This window comes from Pan paniscus, chromosome 1 (genome assembly GCF_029289425.2).
Source record: "Pan paniscus chromosome 1, NHGRI_mPanPan1-v2.0_pri, whole genome shotgun sequence".
Taxonomy (NCBI): Eukaryota; Metazoa; Chordata; class Mammalia; order Primates; family Hominidae; genus Pan; species Pan paniscus.
In genome coordinates, this window is record NC_073249.2 from 106430900 (window position 1) to 106448310 (window position 17411).

Genomic DNA, 17411 nt, shown 5'->3' on the forward strand with positions numbered 1-17411 from the left:
GAAAGTCAGCGTGGTTCTGGAAGAAAGTAATGTACCTTAACTCTAACCCTATAAGCAGTAAGGAGAATGGAAGCAATAAATAAAAAGATGGGAAGCAATAAAGAGAACAGAAGATATTTAGGATGGTCAAGAAAAGTTTATGTTCCTACCTCAAAAAAAAAAAAAAAAAAAAAAGGAGGGTAATCAGAAACTGCAGGAAAAAAAGAACACTTTTTTATTTTCCTACCTCAAAAAACAGGGCAATCAGAAACTGCAGGAAAAACAGAAGACTTTTTTTTTAAAGAAGTTATGATATCAAATATAAAACTTTCAAAAAATGTGACATGGTTTTAAGTACGTAGGTGAAATATAGAAAAGAAAGATGCTTTTGCATATTCTTCCTTTGAGTGATGATATAACATTGAAACCTTAGAATATGAATTAATAACTTAATAGCTGGGTCTGCAGTAAACACAGCTAGCCATAATATTTTAGAATCCACTTATTGACAAGGCATGTAAGACCTAATGATAATTTTAAAAACAGAATATGAATTAACCCCAGCAATGTGTAGGGACAGCTGACTGAAAGAAGAAATGAGGAGGAAGAGGATAAAGTAGGGGTCATCTAACTATTCAGAGAACATGTAAGAGGACGGAATACCTGCTATCATACCAAAAAATCAAAACCTGCATAAAAACATGACATGTATATCATACATATATGCAACTATTATATACACAAGATTTAAAAAATTTTTAATTGAAAAAAAACCCTGCCAAGGCCTTTTTAAAAAAGTATTATAAACAAATGGGTTTTGCCTCTCGTAAAAATATATTTGCCTCTGGGAAGGAAAAGTGGGCAGGATTTTCCATTGTAAGTCTTGCTGTATTATTTTATTTTTAAAAAACTCTGTACACATATTTCTTTAACTCTAGAGTTCATAAATCCAAAGATGAGCTTCAGTAGCAGTGTCCTTGGTAACTGAACAGCTTCTCACATTTTTATTCCACCATTTTCCACAACAAGTTTTCAGTAACACAAAAAGATGGACATTAGTGTTTACATTTTGATTCATTCAATTCTAATTCAAAATGCTTCTGAATGCCTCACTTAAGAATATTTAATACCAACAGAAATAAAATTTGATGGCACCTCAGATGCATTATTAAATAAATGATGTTGGTACAGCTGCCTAACTACCTGGAAAAACATGTAAATCTCTTCCTCTATACTGAAGCCAATTCCAGGTGGATTAAATATGTAAATACTGAAAGCACAGAAGTACCAAGAGAAAATGTAGGTGAGTATTTTATAACACTGAATAAAAGAAGGCTCTTCTAAGCCTATTGCTAAAGGAGAAACCTCAAAGGATAGATCATATAAACAAAAACTTCTGTAAGTAAAGAAAAAAACACTGAAGCTGAAAGCCAAAAAAAGAGAAAAACTTGGAACAGAAGGGAAAAAAAGCTTAATAGTCATAATATATATGGGATTTTTACAAAAGAAAAACACCAAAATAGAAACATGTATAAAGGAAATTAAAAGGAAATCACCAAAGACAAAATAAGAAACCCCTCAAAAAACAGCAAATTAAAATGAGACATTTTTGGGTTGGGCGTGGTGGCTCACGCCTGAAATCCCAGCACTTTGGCAGGCCGAAGTGGCTAGATCCCTTGAGGCCAGGTGCTTGGGATGAGCCTGGCCAATATGGCGAAACCCCTTTACTAAAAATACAAATATTAGCCAGTGGTGGTGGTGCACGCCAGTAATCCCAGCTACCTGGGAGGCTGAGGCATGAGAATCACTTGAACCCGGGAGGCAGAGGTTGCAGTGAGCCAAGATCGCACCACTGCACTCCAGCCTGGGTGACAGAGCAAGACTCTGTCTAAAACAATTTTTTAAAATAAAATAAAATGGGACATTTTTATCCAATCAGATCAATATAGTTAAAAATGTTAGTGGAGAGTATGAGAAAAAGGGAACTGTATTATATGAGTGGGTATATAAATTGGTATATTTCTGGAAGCCCATTAGAAATGTGTATACTTTGAGACTTTAGGAATTTTTACTAAGAATATAAACACGCATGGCCAGGTGCAGTGGCTCACGCCTGTAATCCCAACACTTGGGGAGGCTGAGGCAGAAGGATCACAAGGTCAAGAGATCGAGACCATCCTAGCCAACATGGTGAAACCCTGTCTCTACTAAAAATACAAAAATTAGCTGGGCGTGGTGGTGCATGCCTGTAGTCCCAGCTACTCGGGAGGCTGAGGCAGGAGAATCATTTGAATCCGGGAGGCGGAGGTTGCAGTGAGCCGAGATCGCGCCACTGCACCCCAGCCTGGCAACACAGTAAGACTCCATCTCAAAAAATATTTAAAAAAAAGAAAACAAACACGCATATGCACAAACATACATATCTACCAAACTTCCATCCATATACAATCAGTGGTATGCTCTATATATTTTACATCTGACTTGAGGGTCAGGGGAGGTGGCTGATTTTAGCTGATTTGCTGATTTCTATGGTATAAATACACCTAACACGAATGATTTCCAGTTACTAACGTGACATCACGCAATGTGGAACTGGAAAGTGATGCTAATGATGGCCTTTGTGAACAGGTACAAACTGGCTCCAGCACACCAGTATCATGTTTTCAAAATACTGTTTACATTGAAAACCTGGGAAAAAATTACACTAATAAAGAGTTGGTGAGGGCCAACTCTTTTTTAATTAAAATTTAAAAAAAACAACAGACCGGGCACGGTGGCTCACGCCTATAATCCCAGCACTTTGGGAGGCCGAGGCGGGTGGATCACGAGGTCAGGAGATCGAGACCATCCTGGCTAACACGGTGAAACCCCATCTCTACTAAAAATAAACAAAAAAATTAGCCGGGCATCATAGCGGGAGGCTGTAGTCCCAGCTACTTGGGAGGCTGAAGCAGGAGAATGGCGTGAACCCGGGAGGAGGGGCTTGCAGTGAGCCGAGATCGCACCACTGCACTCCAGCCTGGGTGACAGAGCGAGACTCTGTCTCAAAAACAACAACAACAACAACAACAAACAACTAGCCAGGCATGGTGGCAGGCACCTGTAGTCCCAGATACTTGGCAGGGCTGAGGTGGGAGGATCACTTCAGCCTGGGAGGTGGGCTACAGTGAGCCCTGATCATGCCACTGCACTCCAGCCTAGGTGACAGAGTAAGACCCTGTCTCAAAGAAAAAACAAAAACCAAGAATTGGTTAAATCTTGATACAACCATACAGTAAAAATTCCCGAGTTTTAAAGTAAACATCACACAAAGAATGGATTTTGTAAAAAGATTATTTATGGCTATATATAATTTGAAAGGTTAATATGCCTAAATGGTGGCTACCTTTTTTTTTTTTGGAGATGAAGTCTTGCTCTTGTCCCCCAGGCTTGAGTGGAGTGGCACAATCTCGGCTCACTGCAACCTTCGCCTCCCGGGTTCAAGCAATTCTCCTGCCTCAGCCTCCCAAGTAGCTGGGATAACAGGCGGCTGCCACCATGCCCAGCTAATTTTTGTATTTTTAGTAGAGATGGGGTTTCACCATGTTGACCAGGATGGTCTCGAACTCCTGACCTCAGGTGATCCGCCTGCCTTGGCCTCCCAAAGTGCTGGGATTACAGGTGTGAGCCACCATGCCCAGCCTGCCTTCTTTCTACTCTTCTTTTTTTTTTTTCTTTTTGAGATGAGTCTCACTCTGTCGTCCAGGCTGGAGTGCAGAGGCACCATCTCAGCTCACTGCGACCTCGGCCTCCTGAGTTCAAGCGATTCTCATGCCTCAACCACCTCAGTAACTAGGATTACAGGAGCGTGCCACCACACTAATTTTTGTATTTTTACTAGAGACAGGGTTTTGTCATGTTGCCCAGGCTGGTCTTGAACTCCTGGACTCAAGCAATCTGCCTGCCTCAGCCTCCCAAAGTTCTGGGATTACAGGTGTGAGTCACTGCACCTGCCCTCTTTTTACTCTTTCCTATTACTTTTTTCTTAAGTTTATAAAAATCAGGAAACAAATGATGGTCATTTTTTGAGGAAAGATTACAGAACAAAAAATGTATATAGTATTTAACAATTTAATAAGATTTCAAGATTCGTCATCATCCTGCAACAAAAACTGCTATAATCTAGCAATGTGCAGAACTTTCAAATGACTCCTGGGTTTTTACCATGCCACCACCCTGCATTCGTACATAATGTTTTCAAAGTATTTTCATACATTTCAAGTACCTAAGATTATTCCATACTTAGCTCAAGTATCATTCTCCTATGAGCCTTAAGTTAAGGTTTAGATTAGTCCATTAAAACTCACTTCTGGGCACTTATTTTGAATTGCTATTTTCGTAGTCTAAGCAGGTATAGATCATTTTCAGTCTCATTAAATTAGATTTTTCAAAGTACTAGAGAGTGAGTTAATCTACATTTGTCTTAAAAGTCCGAAACACAAAACATGTTAGCACAATATGAATTACTGAGGCTCGGTCCTATAGAACATTATTGGTTTCATGTAGCAAATACTGGTTACCTAGTATATGTCATGAGGACAAAGATGAATAAAATAGTCCCTGTCTTCCCAAAGCACACCTCAAATGTTAGTAAAAAATAAAAACATGTAAACAAAACTTTAATGAACAGAACATTGTAGGGAACAATTAATTACCTAAGGAAGGAAAGAAAAACTTCACAAAGGAGGTGACGTCCAAGTTAAGTTTTGTTTGGTTTTGGTTTTGGTTTGAGTCAGGATCTTGTCGTGGAGTCCTGGGCTCAACTGATCCTCCTACTTCAGCCTACCAGGTAGCTAGGACTAAAGGCATATGCCACTGTGCCCAGCTCAAGCTAAGTTTTGAAAATGTATTAAGTTTGCTGTGGGACGGTAACCCCAGCACTTTGGGAGGCTGAGGCAGGAGGATCATTTGAGGCCAGGAGTTCAAAGCCACCCTGGGCAATATGGTGAGACCCCATCTCTACAAAAATAAAATACACAAAACAATTTTTTTAATCAGATGGGCATGGTGGTACACACCTATAGCCACAGTTACTTGGGAGGCTCTCCTGAGACCAAAAGTTCAAGAATACAGTGAGCTATGATTGTACCACTGCACTCTAGCTCTGGGCAACAGAGTGAGACCCTATCTCAAAAAAAAAAAAAAAAAATAGTGCAAAAGCAAAGAGTTATGATAGACTATGGTTTGGAAAGTGAATTCGGTATGGCCGGAGAAGACTAAACACAGATACATCTAGAAGAGGTACAGTTGACCTGATTATTAATGTAAACCACACTAAGGGGTTTGATCTTTTATCCTGCAGGCAGTTAGGGCACAGGTTTTTAAAAAATAAGTAAAAATTAAATTTGTGTTTTAGAAAAATGCCTCACTGTGATAACTGTGATGATTGGACTGAAAAGAGGAACCGACAACTAAAACATTTACTTAAGGGAGCCCAAGACAAATGGTTTTCAAACTGTGCTCATTTTTATAAGCAACCAACTTAAAAAAAGTAGTTTTGCTTATTTGAGAAAAAGAAATATTTACCGTCGTCTTTTGAAGGGTGACTTTGGCATATCTGCTGTAGGGATCATCTGTTCTCCTGGCCTTACCCACATTATAGGCCCATCATCACTCTGGGACCTACACTGGAGTCGGAGGCTAGAAAGTGTACCCCAGGGCAAAGTCATCTAGAAATCAGACGGATTAGTCACATTAAAAAATTGTTTCAATGATTTATAAGTTAATCCTCCCACCCAAATAAAAGTTCTAAGAAGGCTTTTTTACAACTGTATATAAAGAAATAAATGCTATTTACATAGTAATTTATATTAAAAAGAATAATTGAATTTAAGTACTTTGTACTAATATTATTATATCTAAACATTTCTGTGCAAAACACTGGATAAATTTAATTTCAATAGGCAATATTAGCTAAATACTCTTCAACATATAAAGTGCCCACTTAAGTAAAGATCAAAACTTAAATAATCTTAATTAACACTCACTTTCAGAAATGGTGATTCTTCTAACATATCAAGGAACTCCGGGAAATAATCACCAACTTCTTCATCTACTGCTCCAACGAGACTTATCTGCCGCATAGGACCTGCTCGGTAGGTGCCACAGCAGTATGTCCTGTTGACCTAAGATAAAACAAAAGAGGGAAAAATGGACCGAGGTACAACTATAATATAATTAAAGAATTAAAATAGGTTATTGTTTCCAACGTTGCCATTTCTTCTACAAACTAAGAACTGAATGGTCAATACCTTGAATAAAGTCAGAGAGGCACCCAAGCACACTGACAAATACACTAATACATATGCCACAAGCAAATTTCAATGTGTGATTTAACCTGAACATCTCAAAGAAATATTGAAGACATTAATATCTATTTAATACTTAATCTTCTCTAAAAATGATTTTTTTAACTTTGTAATATTTTAGAGTGTGATCTTTATTTAAGAAAAAAACATATAAAAGTAAAATCATCAGGGCAGGGAGAAAAAAAGACCATAGTCATATTAATCTTCCATGTTCATTTTGTACTCCCTAGCTTCAAAGTCTTCACTTTAGCCCAGATACCAGGATACGAGGCTCACTGTTACCAAGACAGGCCAATCTTTTTTTTTTTTTCCTTTTTTTTGAGATGGAGTTTCACTCTTTGTCCCACAGGCTGGAGTGCAATGGCATGATCTCAGCTCACTGCAACCTCCACCTCCCAATTCAAGCAATTCTCCTCCCTCAGCCTCCCAAGTAGCTGGAATTACAGGTGTGCGCCACCATGCCTGGCTAATTTTTGTATTTTTTTAGTAGAGATGGGGTTTCAACACGTTGGCCAGGCTGGTCTTGAACTCCTGACCTCAAGTGATCCACCCGCCTTGGCCTCCCAAAGTTTTAGGAGTACAGGTGTGAGCCACCAAGCCTGGCCCCAATCTTTTTCTCTACTCAACTTATGACAAACTTATTTCTACCTCCAGTGATTTTTCTCTTGAATCTGCCCAATCTGGAATGTCCTCTTTTCTGTCAACCCAAATCGTATCCATCTTTCAAAGAGCAGTTCAAAAGCTCTTTTTTTCCAGAAGTCTTTCTGGTCACACTCCATGATCTCTCCCTTCTCTGAAGTCTAATGTTGTCCTATGAGCAACATATATTTTCTCTATATCAACTCTCCAGTGAATTTAGGACATATCCTACATAAATATGCAGCCCAGAGCATCCTATCTAGCATTTGAATGGAATCTATCATTAATTCCATACAATCTGATACTATTCCTCTAGTCATTTCATGTATGTTCTTATCTTATGTAATCTCCAATTTAGAGTTTCTCAAGGATAGAGAGATGGATCCTGTACATAGCAATGGACTAGACTAGAAATGCTGTATTTAACCAGAATTTCCACTTCAGATCAGTTACCTAACATTTTCTACCTCTGTTAAAATGCAGATTAAATTTAAAAGCCTAACATATAGCTGTACCTTTATATAAAATGGCTCTTTAATGAACATTAAAAAAAATTTAAAGAATCTACTGTCATGTTTTAAATACCACCTATTTTGCCTTAATAGGAAACAGTCTACATAAATGACCATCTAGGATATCTTACCACAATTCTTCACCATTTGTTCTTTAGCAGCATTTTTAGAATCAATTTTTTTCCATAGACAATTTAACATCACCCACACATATATACACAGAAAAAAAGGCCGTAGATCTTGTTCTCAAATAGCAGGGGTAGGGATTTTTTAATTCCTTACAAATCCTCCCCCCAAGATCACTTTAGATGATTCTTAAGCAGCAGCCACCCAGGCCAGAATTACTTTATATATATTCATATGAATTACTTTCCATAAGTTTGGTATGATCATCATGCCATAAAAAGCCAGGGGTGGCAGCATGGAATAAAGGCTCATCATGGGATATAGAGATAAGGAAGGGGAAGAAAGGTAAGTCTTTTTAAATCATTATTCTAACCTTTCTAAGCACTCTAAAACAACTAAAGTAGATTTAACCTTCAGCAACATTTCTAGGAATCATATGCTTTTAGGGGTAATAAGAAATTATCAGTCTCGGCCAGGCACGGTGGTGCGTGCCTGTAATCCCAGCACTTTGGGAGGCCAAAGCGGGTGTATCATGATGTCAGGAGCTCAAGACCAGCCTGGCCGAGATGGTGAAATCCCGTCTCTACTAAAAATACAAAAATTAGCCAGGCACGGTGGTGCATGCCTGTAGTCCCAGCTACTCGGGAGGCTGAGGCAGAGAACTGCTTGAACATGGGAGGCGGAGTTTGCAGTGAGCCAAGATCGTGCCACTGCACTCCAGCCTGGGCGACAGGGCAAGACTCCGTCTCAAAAAAAAAAAAAAAGAAATATCAGTCTCCCCCAAACACCTCTCCCAACTATTCCCAGTCTCAGAAATTCCTTTACTAAGAAAGGCTTTCTCTCTATACAGGCATTTTATGGGACAAATGTCCTAAAGACCTATCATGATCTTTTTAAAATCTTTTTCCCAGCCAGAAGTGACTCTTAAGACCTATCCTAATTTAAAGCAGCCAAAACTCAAGACCAATCCTAAAGAAGTACACTGCCATGTGGCAGTTTTCAATTTACTTGGCCTGAGATTATACAACTCAATGCATTATTAATTTGAAGGAATTCATACTGCTTTAAATTTTACACACAAAGTGAGACTGAATTAATATTCTTATATCACACCACTCCAAGTTTACCTAATTCAAACACCACTAAACTCAACAGCACTGAACTTGAAGACAACTTAGAAAGGTAAACACCTAGAATAATCAACATGTGACATGAATAAATATGAAGCATCTTTTCCTATTTGTAAAGAGAATAAAAAGTAAACCTAAAAAAGAGGAAGGCGGGAGCAACAGAAGACAAAGAAAGGGTATGACCACAAAATATAGCGACCTCATAATTTCGCCAAGACCAACATGTTTATTTTCATATATACACAAAGAAAAGCTTCTCATCTTATGAGGATCTTCAGGTTCACACCTTTGTGTGAGTACCAATGTTGTATCCATGAGTGACAAAGAATTAACAATGTTCAATTTTTATTTCCTGGCAGAAGAGCCATCAAGTAAACAACTATGCTACAAAATACTAGGACTGGATTTTGAAAGCTGCAATGTATAAAGCCTATTTGGATAACTGTAGCTAACTTAGCCCAGCTAGAGAAAGCCCTTATTAGTAAACCACAACCTTCCTGTTTTCATTCCTTTACTTACATGAAATTAGACCTCTAGCTTTCTGTGACCTACGTTTTTTTCTCAGTTATCAGTCCCCTCCTTCTTTCAGCTGCTTCCATATCTAGCCTAAACCTCAAGGTTCATCCCTCTCTCATAAACACACTCTCATCCTCTATCCCAGTCCTTCCACCAGCCCTGCCTGCAAACCCCAGGCCTGAAACATTCAAACTATCAATCCCACCTCTGGACTTTTCCATTCCATAGGCCAATAAATCTCTTTCGTCATTTAAGCCCATTTTAAAATTGACTATCCTGCAACTTGCCATCAAAAGCACCAAGATATATATACCTTTTTCACATAAGAATCCTACTTCTGTAATACTAGTCTGTATTACCTGTCTCTATTGCCTCACCTCACCTTTTATTCACATCTCATATCATTGCAATCAGGCTTCTGCCCATACCACTCCCCTGAAACAAGTCACTGATGACCTCTTCGCAACCAAATTCAAGGAATGCTTTTCAATCACCTGCTTTCGTGATTTCCCTTTCCAGGCTTCCTCCTCTCCAAAACATGGTTGTTGCAGAGTTGGCCCAGTTTTCATTCCACATATTATCTGTGGGTGGTTTCAATTATACTACAGATTTAACTACCACCTGTACCCTACTACATTCCATATCTACATCTCTAACTTAAAACTCTGCCTCAGATTCAGATCTTAACATACAAATGCCTCCTGGGCAGCCCACAGACACCCTCAAATTTAATACCTACAAAACAGAGCTCATTTTTTTGTAAGGTTCCCTTCCCCTCCCAAACCTTCTTTTTCTCCTTCTGTATGTACTTCGCCGGTTAATAATATTCATTTTCTCAGGTCCTAAATCAGGAATTGATAAATCCCTCTTCCTCATCACTTAAATCAAAATCTATCCTTCTAACTAAATCTGCAGTACCACTGCCTTAATTCAGGAAATTATCATTTCTCACCTAATTGTAAAACCTCTTAACCAGTATCCTTGCTTCAGGATTCCTATCCCCAAGAGCCATCCTACATACTGCTACAAATAATCTAGGAAAAAACATCTTATCATTCAACCTTCCCATTTTAAATCCTTTAGTAGCTCCATATTACCTGTAGCATCAAACTAGAAAATCCTTTTTAAGGAAGACAAAGCCCCTCCTGATCTATTATTCCAAGGGAATAACAGACCAAGATTTGCCACATTCTCCACATTTGCCACATTCTAAATATACATTTCGCAAATTCTAAATAATTTCTGCTGCCTCCACAAGTTTTCACATGTTATTGTCCACCTTTACAACTCCTATATTTCCTTGATGGTATAAAATGACTCAAAATAAGGTTTCAAGCTCAAAGAACGAAAGTACATAACATTTACAGATTTTAGGTAAGTTAGATCTGGAGTTATAACTAGATCAAAAAAGGTAAGGAATAGATGCATAGATTTGGAAATTGTCTATAACATATAATTTTTTAAGTGAGAGAAAGAATAGAAAGAGACAGAACCAAGAACTGCACTTAAAGGAAAACAGATATTTGACAGACAGGAGGAAGAGTTAGCTAAAGAAATTGTGAAAGGATGAGTTAAGAAGTAATGCAATTAAAATGATGTAAGAATAACGTTTCAAAAAATGGTCAAGGACAACTATTTTTTAAGAAAAACAAACTGGCTGTTATGAATAGTGCTGCAATAAACATGGAAACGCAGATCTTCAACATACTGATTAAATTTCCTTGAGTTGGACATATACCAAGAAGTGGAATTGCTTGGTCATGTGGTCGTTCTATTTTTAATTTTTTAAGGAACATCCACACTGTTGACCATAATGTCTGTACTAATTTAGATTGACATTAACTGTATAAAAGTTCTCCTTTTTCCATATCCTCACCAGCATTTATTTTTTGTCTTTTTGTTAACAGCCAGAACTGGGGTGAGGTGATATCTAATTGTAGTTCTGACTTCCATTTCCTTGATGATGAATTATGTTGCACATTTTTTCATATACCTGTTGTATGTCTTCAAATTTCAGAATGTCTATTTAGGTCTTTTGCCCACTTTTAAATCAGATTATTTCGTTGTTGTTGTTATTGGGTTGTTTGAATTATTTACATAAATTTTAGGCCAAAGGGCAGAAAATACTATCTGGTCCTTAATAGAAAAAGTTTGCCAACCCCCAATTTAAACCACTCACAAAAGAAATCAAGCAATATGTTTGAATACAAACTTTGTGAAAGAGAACAATCTGTATTATTCAATATTATATATCTGTAATACAAAGTGCCTGGTATGTAGTCATAAATATTTGTTGAATTTCTGTATGTTAAGGCTAGAAATGAAGTAATCAACCACAAACTCTGGCAAAAAGAAAAAAAAGGGGTGGGGGGGAGAAGAAGAACTGCTGATTACCAGTCTATCACTTGCATTTAAAAATTTAATAAATGCAAATGTTTGTGATACATTTAAATAATTAACAGCATAACAATGAACAGCAGTTATGACCAGAAATTCAACATGCACCAACTTTCAACCTGAAAAGGCTGACAAGAAAAAAAAAAGAGAGAAAAAAATAGATAAAACAAAAAAACATTCACCAACTGTAGGAAACTAATGCCAAACAAGCAAAGTATTCCTTCTTTTTAGTAAGAAAATTTCCTGGGCATATGGCCAATAAGCTAGGCTCCCTGACAGCTAAATGCGGCCTGTGCCTAAGTTTGGGCCAATGAGACAGTCACATAAGTTACATATGCAATCTTCAGGGCATACCTTTGTAAGGAAGTGGCTTGCCCTCCACTTCCTTTTTCTCTTTTGAGGGCTGCAACACAGAGTGGTAAAGAGCTAGTCTCAATCATGCACATGACACCACCAGTAGGAACGACAAAAATTAAAGACAGAAGGAAACTAGGATCCTGGATGACAACAAGGAACAGAGTTGCTTACCTCGGGACTGCTAAACAAGAGACAAACTTTTGTTCTAGCCACTGCACATTGGTCCTCATTGTTATGGTTTTTTAGCCTATACCTTGTATACTTTGTAATGAAGGAGGCAATATTCTGCATTGCACAGAGATATCATCTGGGGTGTGATCTCCCGATCTGGCCTAAAAAATAGATCTATAACTAGGGCACACCCAAAATAGAACATTTAAAGTGATTAGGGACTTGCAAACCATACAAAATGGAGGAAGAATGCAAGAAATCAAAAGTATTTCAAAAGTATTTAACTTGAAAAGATTAAAGGAGGGACACAACAGTCTTCAAATACTTGGAGGCCTGTAACATGAGTTACAGGAAAGCAGGTGTCATTCATTTACCACAAGTTTATTGTACAGTCATGTGTCACCTAATGACAGAAATACATTCTGAGAAATGTCATTAGGCAATTTGTGGTTGAGAACATCACAGATTGTACTTACACAAATCTAAGTGGTATAGCCTACTACACACCTAGGCTATATGACATAGCCTATTGCTCCTAGGCTACAAAACTTACAGCATGTTATTGTACTGAATACTGTAGTCCAGTGGTCCCCAACCTTTTTGGCATGAGGGACTGGTTTTGTGGAAGACAATTTTTCCACGGAAAAGGGCGGGGGGTTGGCAGGCATGGTTCTGGATGAAACTGACCCACCTCAGATCATCAGGCATTAGTCATATTCTCATAAGAAGTGTGCAACCTAGATCCCTCGCATGCACAATTCACAACAGAGTTCACACTCCTATGAGAATCGAATGCTGCAGGTTATCTGACAGGAGGCGGAGCTCAAGCAGCAATGCTATTATAGCTTGCTGCAGCCAGGTTTTTAACAGGCCACAGACCAGTACTGGGGGACCAGTACAGTTGAGGACCCCTGCCGTAGATACCTGAAACACAATGGTAAGTTTTTATGTATCTAAACACATTTAACTTCCCATGCTTGCAGAATAGGGAGTTGTTATGGGTCAGTGAGTGAGTGGTGAGTGAATGTGAAGGCCTAGGACACTGCTGTACACTACTGTAGACTTTATAAACAGTGTACACTTAGGTTACACTGATTTTTAAAATTTTTCTTTCTTCAATAATAAACTAACTTTAGCTTACTGTAATTTTTATAAACTTTATGAGTTTTTTAATTCTTTGACTCTTGTAATAACACATAGTTTAAAACACATTGTACAGCTATACAAAAATACTTTCTTTACGTCCTTATTCTGTAAGGTATTTTCTACTTAAAAACTTTTTTTTTACTTTTTTTAAACCTTTTTTGTTAAAAACAAAGATACAAATGCACACATTGGCCTATGCCTACAACAGGGTTGGAATGATTAATATCACTGTCTTTCATCTCCACATCTTGTCCTGCTGAAAAGTCTTCAGGGGCAATAACACTCACGGAGCTATCATCTGCTATGATAACAAAGCCTTCTTCTGTAATATCTCCTGAAAGATCTGTCTGAGGGTGTTTTACAGTTAACTTTTTTTTAATAAGTAGAAGTATGTTCTAAAATAATGATAAAAGGTATAGTAAATATAGTAAGTGATACGAATTTTTCAGCTCCATTATAATCTTATGGAGTCAGCGTTACATATGCAGTCTGTCATTGACTGAAACGTCACTACATAGCACATAAACATATATTTTATGCCACTGTACTCAACACAGGTATAGCAAACCAGACCTATTCCTGGCCACTTGAAGCTTACAGTCTAGTAAGGAGAGGCAGACACTAATCTAAACAAACATTTAATTATAAACTTTGATCTTCAGAATGTAAGATGTATGACACTATGAAAAAGAACATGGGATCCTGATCCGGGGAATAAAGTATTCCTTGAAGTAACATTGAGCTCAAATCTGAAGAACAAGTTCAGAGGGAAACAAAATCTCTTAAGCATTGCCCTTTCCAAGATCTAAAAGAAAGCTAATGATAATAAACACAGAAAGCAAAAGAGAAAAATAAAGATGAGACTGGAAAAATCAGCTGTGGCTGGATTATGGAGAGCCTAGAAGATCACATCAAGGATTCTGGAAAGCCACTAAAGGATCTGAAAAGAAGGAAAGTTACCCAATTTGCCTTTGGTTTTTTGTTTGTTTAGTTTTCTCAGAGGGGCACAAAAAGTAAAGAGATCAGCTAGGAGTATTCTATAATATGCCAAATAAGAAATGTTAGGCTAAGCTAATAACTTGATTTTAAATAGGGACTTCTTTTTAAAAGAAAAACAAAGAGATCTGAAAATTATACAGGAGATAAAATTGTCAAGATGTGGACAAAGATTGGATATGATAGATAAGAGAAAGAAGTATGAAAGATGACTACCAGGTTCTGTACTTTGGAACCTGAAAGAGCAACTACTCTCTCTTCTGGAGGAGGATCAGGTTTCACTGTTTTGGACATGATGAGCCAGAAGAATGTGATAGGTTGAAAAACGGCTTCCAAAGAACCTAACCCCTAGAACCTAATCCCTAGAATCTGTGACTGTTACCTTATGGCAAAAGGGACTCTGCAGATGTGAATAAATTAAGGATCCTGAGATGGGGAGAGTCTCCTGGATTATCCAGGTGGGCTTAAATGTAATAACACGTGTCTTTTAAAGACTGAGGCCAAGAGATATCTGAGAAGGCGATGTGATGATAGAAGCATAGCCTGGGGTAATATACTTTGAAGATGGAGGAAGGGGCCACAAGCTAGAAAATGTAAGACACAAGAAGCTAAAAAAGGCAAAAACTTGATTTTTTTCCCTCAGAGCCTTCAGAACTGTAAGAAACTAAATTTGCGTTGTTTTAAGCCATTGTTTGGGGGCCAGGTACTGTGGCACACACCTGTAATCCCAGCACTTTGGGAGGCCAAGGCAGGCGGATCACTTGAGTCCAGGAGTTCAAGACCAGCCTGGGCAACATGGTGAAACCCTATCTCTACTAAAAAAATACAAAAAATTAGCCAGGCGTGGTGGTGAGTGCCTGTAGTCTATTTCTAAATTTTCTGTCTTGCTGAACAGAGCTCATAAACTAATTACACTGATTTAATAATTAAATCTTTAGAATATATTGGTACCAGGTAAGGCACTCCTCCATCATTACTTTTTCTTTTCTGGCTGTTCTTGCCTACTTATTTTTGCATATAAACTTCAATATCTGCTTGGTTGTCTCAAAAAACAACTATTTCTATTTTATTGGGATGGTGTTCAATTTATAACTTAGGAGAAATTGTCATTCTGATATTGATTCTTCTTCCCCAGGAACACAGTAATATATCTTTCCATTTAAGTCCTCTTTTGTGTGATCATGTTTCAACACTAATAGGAAGAATCTGATAAAGATGAAAAGGTGAAGAGGACTGCTGTTTAAACATGGTAGACTGGATGTATGATTTTTTTCTATTCCTTATCAAAATCCCACTCAAGTGAGAATAAAATAGCAAGGCTAAAATCCCAGATAGTCAAAGAGAACAGAAGTAAAAACTACAGATACAAGCTATCAAAATGTTTTTGGAAGGTGAAAAATGTACAGGGAAATTTGCAAACTGAGAACTCTGGCTAACTTTTATAGAAGGCAAGAACAAAGCATGCAACTAAAAACAAAAAAGGTGGGTTTAAAATCTGCTTGAGTCAGTGAGACCCTTCCACTTACATTCTACCTTCCTATCCCATGCTCCTTTTTCCTCACCTTATTTGTGGTAAAAGTGAACCAAATGACTACAGACACAAGGATACAAGGCACAAGCAAGGGAGAGAACCATTATACTGGAAGCAGGGAATTAAGCAAAATCCCAGTTATTTAACAATGCAATCGCCTACCTCCTTCCAAGAATTCTAGCAGACAGGTGTGTAACCTACTCCATCCCCTGACAAAAATGTGGTAGATTTTTAGCTGTAGAAACTAAAGGCCCAAGAAACAATATCTTTAAACACTAATATTTAGAGCTTTTCTCACAATATGACCACATTCCCTATCCAGTCTTCAAATGACAAATCCCACCCATGTGTTCACAGAGTTTCTAATGTTTTATAACGACTCATGTTTCAATATGAACAGATCACCATGTTTGATGAAAACATAACCAGAAGACTAAAATAAAAATAAAAAAGAACTTGAACAACTTAAGAGTATAAAAGAAAACTTAAAAACAAGTATAATTAGTATCAGAGAGATGAAAAAAGGTATTGTATCCATGAAACAATAGGAAGTTATTAAAAAAGGAACAGAGAACAAGAACAAGCTCTCAAACTGAAAACATTACAGCTGACATTAATCAACATTAAGAAGCTAGTTAAATCTACCCCCAGAAAGCAGGAAAAAAGACAATGAAAAATATAATAGGAAAGATAAGAAAATTGAGGTTCAATCGGGAGGCCTAATATACAATTAATAAAAGTTTCAGAAAAAAACGATAACTGAGAAAGAAAATTAACAAGTAATACAAGAAAAAACTCCATAAAGGATGGATTTCCACATAAAAAAGGGTGGTGGGGGGTAGGGTTCAACTGCACTGATGATGTTTTATTTCTTGGGCCAGAGTGATTGTTATTATTCTTTATATCTGCGTCTGAAATATTTCATAGTAATTTTTTTTAAAGAAAAATGATCCATCTCAAAGCACATTATCCTTGGTACTCAGACATTCTGTAGTAGAAATTCTGAAAGCTTCCAGATAGAAAAAAGCAGAACAGCTAAAAAAAATCAGGAATCATTATGGCATTGGATTTCTCAACAGCAACACTGTAAGTTTAAAGGCACTGAAGCAATGCCTTTATAAAGCTAAGAAAAATGACCCATCAATCAAATGTTACAGTTAAAGAAAAATTTTTCAGATGTGAGGATTGAGCTACTGAATTCAGGCAAGAGTCATGGAATGCCAGACAGGAGAAAGGACAAATAGAAACCCCAGGATACATGCGTGGATAAAAAGACCTATCAAAATAGGAAGATCCCTTGGCCAGGAGTTTGACATCAACCTGGAAAACACAGGAAGACCCTGTACCTTGCCCCCACCCCGACCCAAAAAAAGACATTTACACAAATGCTTACTGTAACACCATAATATTATAAAACTGTAAACAACCTCAATGTCCAAGAATAGGAGAATAAATAGTGAGTGTGATATTGTGCAATATGTATCTGGTCTTCATCCCTATTTCCTGAGGTAGGGCTCCTAAACTCCTTGTTATCTCCAAATAGCTCTATTTTTGTATGCTAATA

At 37.6% G+C, this 17411-nt stretch overlaps 1 protein-coding gene across 1 annotated transcript in view; it reads right to left on the reverse strand.

Moving 5' to 3' along the window:
- Positions 1 to 17411, reverse strand: part of RSBN1 (round spermatid basic protein 1) — a 50677-nt gene that overhangs the window by 9817 nt on the left and 23449 nt on the right. The window contains exons 3-4 of the mRNA XM_003805662.7: positions 6006 to 6143; positions 5545 to 5687 (exon numbers count right to left, since the gene is read on the reverse strand). Coding sequence (XP_003805710.1) covers positions 5545 to 5687; positions 6006 to 6143 — 281 coding nt within the window. The remainder of the gene's footprint in view (positions 1 to 5544; positions 5688 to 6005; positions 6144 to 17411) is intronic.